This window comes from Pterocles gutturalis, unplaced genomic scaffold (assembly GCF_000699245.1).
Source record: "Pterocles gutturalis isolate BGI_N339 unplaced genomic scaffold, ASM69924v1 scaffold43137, whole genome shotgun sequence".
NCBI classification, from domain to species: domain Eukaryota; kingdom Metazoa; phylum Chordata; class Aves; order Pterocliformes; family Pteroclidae; genus Pterocles; species Pterocles gutturalis.
The window spans coordinates 20909-28158 of record NW_010111778.1 but is presented as its reverse complement, the minus strand read 5'-3'; the positions used below and the strand labels follow the sequence as shown (position 1 = coordinate 28158).

At 39.1% G+C, this 7250-nt stretch overlaps 1 protein-coding gene across 1 annotated transcript in view; it reads left to right on the top strand.

The window, feature by feature from the left end:
- The window catches only part of ANKS6 (ankyrin repeat and sterile alpha motif domain containing 6), a gene marked incomplete at its 5' end in the record, with an annotated part of 27843 nt that overhangs the window by 9820 nt on the left and 10773 nt on the right, over positions 1-7250 (top strand). The window contains 3 exons of the mRNA XM_010073818.1: positions 742-923; positions 5260-5449; positions 6901-7017. Coding sequence (XP_010072120.1) covers positions 742-923; positions 5260-5449; positions 6901-7017 — 489 coding nt within the window. The remainder of the gene's footprint in view (positions 1-741; positions 924-5259; positions 5450-6900; positions 7018-7250) is intronic.

Genomic DNA, 7250 nt, shown 5'->3' with positions numbered 1-7250 from the left:
AGGCTGCCCAGGGAAGTGGTGGAGTCACCATCCCTGGAGGTGTTCAAGAAACCTGTAGATGTGGTGCTTAGGGACATGGTTTAGTGAGTTAGGTGGTGTTGGGTTGACAGTTGGACTTGGTGATCCTTGAGGTCTTTTCCAACCTTAATGTTTCTATGATTGTATTCTATAAGCAAAACATCTTTCTCTGCATTTTGGTCGAGTAGGTTTGGACTTTGTACACCTAATTTAAGGGCGCAAAAGTCTCACATCTGTTGAAGTCTCATAGGTTAACCCCTGCCTCAGGAAAAACATATTGATTTTACTGAGTCCACCCATGATGGATCAGGAGGGTGCTTGTTTGTTGCAACATGCATTTCATTGAGATGTCTCTTTTTTTTACCCGTGTTGCTTGCTCATTGTTTAAAATCAAATAAGTTTCCAATTGAAAACAAAGCTGCAAACATTGTATATGGTAGCCATAAAGACAACATGGTGAAGCAGCTCATGAAAACTGTATCAAAAGAATATGAAAGTCAGCTCTGTGTGTGTAGACAAGGCTGGCTTCTCTCTTCTCCTGTAGTTGATTTTTGTTCGCTTTCTTGAAAGCTGCTGAACAGGACTGAACCTTAACAATTCTCTCTCTTACTTAATGCAGTCAATTTTTCAAAGAAAGTGAATGGTGGAGTGAGGTGACTTGAGAATTAACAAATATTTTAAAATTATGGTTTCCTTGACTCTGCTTTTATTTTTTTTTCTTAGGTGGCAGTGCAGATAACATTTTGTCTCAGATTGCAGCCCAGAGAAGAAAAGCAGCAGGCTTACCTGAACAGAAACCCAGCCAACAGCCTAGTCCAGTCCAGTCAACTCCTTCATCCACCCCGTCTGACGTGCAGTGTGCTCAAATTGTTGGCAACGGACATGTTGTAAAGGTACAGGGAAATGCGAATTTTTGTGCTTCCAAATGGGCTAATTTTGATAGGTCGTGTCTCAGTCATGGATGGTTGGTAAATATAACTGCATGACGTTGCACAGCCTAAAGTGAAAGAACTACTGTTACAGTAGTGGAAACTTTTCAGCTCCACAAACATTCCTTTTAATTACAAGTCTACAAAAGATCAGACCTAATAATGAAACAATTTTTCTTTATTATTAATTTCACTCTATTTTAAAAACAGTAAATGTAATACATGATTTTAGGGTAGATCTGCATTATTATTTTGGTTTTTCATTATTTCTTTCTCTGGCTCTGCTTGGGTCCGGTGTTTTATATTAGTTATTCCTGGACTTTAGGCTGTAGTGATATATCTAGTTTCCCTCCAGAGGCACAACCTGAGTGCAGAACATGAGATAATTTGTACCAGGATCTGCCCACCACAACAATATGTGTGTATCCAGTCTGCTCCACAAGGTGTTATTTTTAAACAACATGAACATTAAGATTTTGTCACCAAAGTCAGGTTTTCCTCCGGAGTGCAGGCCATATTATCTGCGCTGACTTACCTATCGGCTTCCTGAAATAGCTTTACCCTCATCACCTGCCCGGTTTTGTGCATGTACTTTGAAGTTAGCAACTGCTTTGTACAAAAATTTTAAGAATTAAGATTTTAAATCTTCAAAATTTGCAGAGAGAAGTTAGAAAGCAGTATTATAAGAGAAGATGTGATATACTATTGTGAAATGTATGGGTTTATTTAGACATGGAAACGTTACATTTCAGAGAGCAAGAGAAAGCAACTAATTCGGGGTTTTAGTTCTAATCTTTGCTATTCTGACAATGTTAGAATACATGACCAAGAGCAAAATTTCTCATCTTTTTGCTTGTGTAATCTCCAAACAGCTCATTTTCCTTTGTTTTGTTTTCTTTGCATCTTTTAATGAGATTCTTCTTGAATCTTCTTCTTTTCCCAAAGAAACAAAAATGGCCATAGTATAAATTACGTTGTTGTCTTGTTCTGTGATGTCTTATATAGCAACAGTAAGCAATATGTGTATTTAATCAGTACATATCAATGATAAATGAAGTTACAAAGTTGTTTAGTGATTTAATTGAAAATTCTGGAGAACAAAAGTCAGAAAAAGAAAAGCATGCCAAAACAGTTTCCATGGGCAGTCACTGTGTCTCTTATCAGTCCTGATTCTGAAGGGACTACTAGTTGCTTTTCAGAGATGAGGTTGGGGAGCTAAAATTTATAACTCTGCTGGACTCCAAAAAGCCATGGACTCATACTGGCTCTTTGGCACATGATAATGTTTCCTCCCTTTCTACCCCACATAATTGCTTCCTGGGCTATAAATGATATATCTCTTTCTTTCCTGTAGACAAAACCACTTTATTATCATCTTCCCTCATTAAAGTCCCCTCTACCGAACAGCTACCAAATGCTTTTTCTTTCAGATGTGGTCTGACCAATATATTTCTAATTAAACTCTCAGCAGTTCCTCTCAGATTGTTTTTACCTAGGAAATAATTTTAGAAGAGCTTGTTGTGTGCCCCCAAAAATCTCATTTTTCTCCAGTTATATTAGTTAGCCTGTTAAGAGATAATACCTGTGCCTGTGAGCTTTGAGCTGCAGGTCTTATGGCCTGTTGTTACAACACTGCTGCCACTAAGAAGTTTAACTTTTATTCCGACTCACAGTGGAAGATGTTAGGGGATAAAGCAGTGAGATGCAATTCTCTGCAGACTGTCTTCTGGGAAGTCAGTTCATCATACTGTTGAAAAGATTTTTAAACAGAAATTATGCCAGTGTGTTGGAAAGGCAACAGCTCTTTCAGTGCCCTTTGCTTAGATGTCTAGGTGAATTTCAGTCTATCCACCAGTAACAAAATGTGTAATCAGCGTGGAACTTGCTGTAGATGTTCACATATCACACATCCAAGGTAATTTTTGGGACATTGGTGTCGGTTGGGAGTACACAATTGCATAGGGGTCCACACTGGCTGCAGAAGCGTGAACAACCTACTTTGTTGTTGTAATCAACAATGTAAATGCTGAAAATGTAACGTCTATATCCATTGTGGAAATGCTTGTGTCCTCCCATTAGGATTACGCTGTCTAAACTTGGAAATAGCTGATCTGAAAATGTGTCAATGATACACTAATAAATTTTGCAAAAGTTACCCATGAGGGGGTGGGATTGTGCAAGCCTTAAAGAAAGGAAAAGAAAAACTGAATAACAATTTGCAGGGTGATATAATTTAAATAAAGGCAGACAACGTGCCAGAGAGGGAAGACCATTCTGAAACACAGATGGCCAATAACAGAATACAGAGAAATTTGAGAATGTAGTAAGGGACGAGAAATTGAAATGAGTTCACAATGCTTTTTGGAGACCTCTCAAATTTGTGTCATGCTACGTTACTTCTAGTCAGCTCAGGGTTAAGGAGATGGTACATTCTGGCATAGGATAGAGTAATGGAAAAATATTGCCACTCAAATCAGTTTTGTCTTTTTAATCTGCACCTCTTTCGTTAACTAGAAAAGTTCCATTTATGCCATAGCACAGAAGCAAAATTGTAGAGAGACAGGAACCACTGTCATTCTCCCTTTGTGCCTCGTTACCCAGCTCAGCGTTTTTCTTATGTTTTCCTTGTAGCAGCATAACTAACTCTGAATTCAGGAATCCAGGAGAAAATCACCTGGACTTCTTTTTAGGTCATATAATGCAACCATCAAAATGTGTGAAGTGATAGGTAGATTGAGGAATTTAGGAGATGAGGCACATTAGCTTGTTTTGGAAAAGACTGATATACATGCATATATATTCTTTTTCCTCATTTGTAATTTGTCTATTTTCCTGTTTTCCATGCCTCCAAATGTATTAAATATTTGCAAAATATTTAACAAATTTGAAATAATTTGACTCATGTTAGGTAGTAACAAGCTTAAGAGTGCTCCCTCAGTAAGTTTGCTGATGATACCAAATTGAGCGGGTGTGTTGACCTCCTTGAGGGTAGGGAGGCTTTGCAGAGGGATCTGCACAGGCTGGACCGATGGGCTGAGGCCAATTGTATGAGGTTCAATAAAGCCAAGTGCCGGGTCCTGCACTTCGGTCATAACAACCCCCTGCAACGCTACAGGCTCAGGGGAGAGCGGCTGGAAAGCTGCCCAGCAGAGAGGTACCTGGGGGTGTTGGTTGACAGCCGGCTGAACATGAGCCAGCAGTGTGCCCAGGTGGCCAAGAAGGCCAACAGCATCCTGGCCTGCATCAGAATTAGTGTAGCCAGCGGGACTAGGGAAGTGATTGTGCCCCTGTACTCGACACTGGTGAGGCTGCACCTTGAATCCTGTGTTCAGTTTTGGGCCCCTCACCACAAGAAGGACATTGAGGTGCTGGAGCAGGTCCAGAGAAGGGCAACAAAGCTGGTGAAGGGTCTGGAGCACAGGTCTTATGAGGAGCGGCTGAGGGAGCTGGGGTTGTTTAGTCTAGAGAAGAGGAGGCTGAGAGGAGACCTTATCACTCTCTACAACTACCTGAAAGGAGGTTGTAGTGAGGTGGGTGCTGGCCTCTTCTCTAAAGTAACAAGGGATAGGACAAGAGGAAATGGCCTCAAGTTGTGCCAGGGGAGGTTTAGGCTGGATATTAGAAAAAATTTCTTCCCTAAAAGAGTGATCGGGCATTGGAACAGGCTGCCCAGGGAAGTGGTGCCTGGAGGTGTTCAAGAAACCTGTAGATGTGGTGCTTAGGGACATGGTTTAGTGAGTTAGGTGGTGTTGGGTTGACAGTTGGACTTGGTGATCCTTGAGGTCTTTTCCAACCTTAATGATTCTATGATACTGTGACTGGAAACTTTAATTCAGTGCAGCAGGGATTTTAAATGCACCTGGAACTTAGTTTATGCTTGCTACCTGTTTCTGGTTAATCCAGCATTAAAGTCCAGCATTTAAAGTGCTACTTTAAATTAGCATCTGATACACTTTGAAAAGCTTTAATTGAGGCATTATTTATTTAATTAAATCTCTAAATGTTAAAGACCTGTTTTCAGTGTCAGAATAATTTCAGCTTTTCTAACAAGAATAATTGTGGTGCTTATATGTAGTATTGCTTTGTAAGAAATAATTTTCTTGTTCCAAAATTACAGCCTTAATAAATGTAATTTTCTTGATGAATTTGAGGGGACAGGCTCTCACCTATCATTTCAGTGTGAATCAAGCAGAAGCTTCTAGTTGTGACTACATGCTCTGCAGAAGTAATGTGCAACTTAAGTAATATTGAAGCATCATATATAGATGAACGCTTTTTTTTTTAACTGAAATGATTGTATCATTGACTACAGCAAAAACTGGAGATAAACAAGAGACCTCCATCTGGGACTTCATCTACATCTAAAAGCACATCACCGACCCTCACACCTTCCCCATCACCCTCCCTCTCTCCTAAGGTTCACAACACAGAGTCCTCTCTCTCTTCTTCTCACAAACAAGCCAAGAGCAATGGTTCCAGCAGTGGTACTATTACAGAAGATGGTGAGTAAGTCACTGTAATTGTAGGAGGTTCATTCAGCAAGAGCACGGAGTATTTAAAGCTGTAACTGCACAGGATTAGTGTGTATCTGCATGAGAGTGAGAATTTTTTTCTTTCTAGAAAAAATATTTTGGTGTTTCTTACTGCAAGATTGGCATGCGTGCAGTAACTGTGGCTACTTCTCTCCCACAAGCCATGATTCCTTCCATTTAGAGGGAGATTGGTACCATTTCAAAGCTAGTATAGAGCATGCAGCTAGGCTGCTCTTACATGGCCTCCTTCCTTCCCCCCTTTCTAGCTTAAATCCTGGTTTTCACCCTTTGCTGAGGGTAGAAAATGCACTTTCTTCACATTAAAAATGATTTTTTTTTAAATAAATGTAATGAAGCACATAACTACAGAAATACAATTTTGATTCATAGCAACTCGTAGCTACATGTACTTGATTTTTAAGATCTGTATTGCATTTTTTTTAATTGAAAAAATAGCCTTGTTTTGACCTTATATTTAACTTTAGGTCATAAGAAAGGATAGTAATGTTATTACTTTTCCAGTTTGAAAGTTTTTAAGTTGAACTTTTGGGTCTAAATTACAATTATTTTCATTTTAAATTAATTTTAAAAAGTCATGTTACTACATTGGAAATAGGATATCAGTTATTTTTTTTTTTCTTCTGTAAACATCTCAAAAAAAGTGAAAAAAATAATGTGACCCAGGATCTTTTCAATAAGAGATGGGAGTACCTTTTGTTTGGTTTGTGAAAGTGGCACTTTGTACTATTTTTGATTCTTTGAAAATGCCAGTATTGATTTTTTTTTTTAATTTATGCTAACTTTGTCCATTGATACTGTACTTCAATTTGACACTAGAGAGAGGTGATATTTGACCTGCTTTCTGTCCTCTTATCATGGCTTAGCTGTAACGTATTTTACTGATTGCTGGAGAAAATCCTTTCACATTTTAGTTAGTGCCATTTTACAATGATGGCTTGATAACATAAGAGTTGTCAGTTCAGAAATATATAAAGTGAAGAGAACTCACTGTCAGATAACAAGGGAAATTCCCCATGCTATCAGGTCTTATATTCTCACCTGGAGAAGCGGGGCTTTGTGACCACACCACTAGTGCCATGATACTGTGAGTTTCCTGTGTAGCAGAGGGATAGGTTGTCAGAAGCCTAAGTAGTTCTAGGCTTATTGTGCTTGTAAGCTTTCATAGTTAAGTGGTCCTTTAATTCAAGGGCTTATCTTACTCTGAGTTGATTCAGCAGCAACAGTACAGATGCTCATAGGCCCAGCAGTAGTCAGAAGAATAAGTGCAGTAGGCCTGCAGTGTTAGTTTTTCTTTTTGTTTCAAGTAAACTTAAAAGAATTAGAAAATTGATTTGCATTAAATGTTACTGTGAAGGAACAGTAGGCAGCAGGGTTCAGAGGTGTGCGTGGTTTATTTTTAGGCAACCACCTGGTGGACCATCAACAGCTTGTCTCTATTTTGAGAACCAGTGATGTAGAGAATCTTGAAAGACGAAACCATGTGAGAGTAAAAGGAGGCTCTGAAAACTCGGAGAAAGGTAATCTTACTCTACTACTACTGTGTAGTACAAAAGAGGTGCTAAATAGGAGTAATGTGGCTGTAGTAAGAGCTCTGAGAACCTTTGCGTTCTCCAGACATGTACGGGAGGAGACAGGATATGAGTAGAGCAAAGGAAAGACTTAGTGAAAAGCAAAGGGGAAATAATGTTACACAAGAGTTGTAAAACTGAGAGGTTTCAGGTTTTGTTCAAACTTAATACAGGAACTGGAA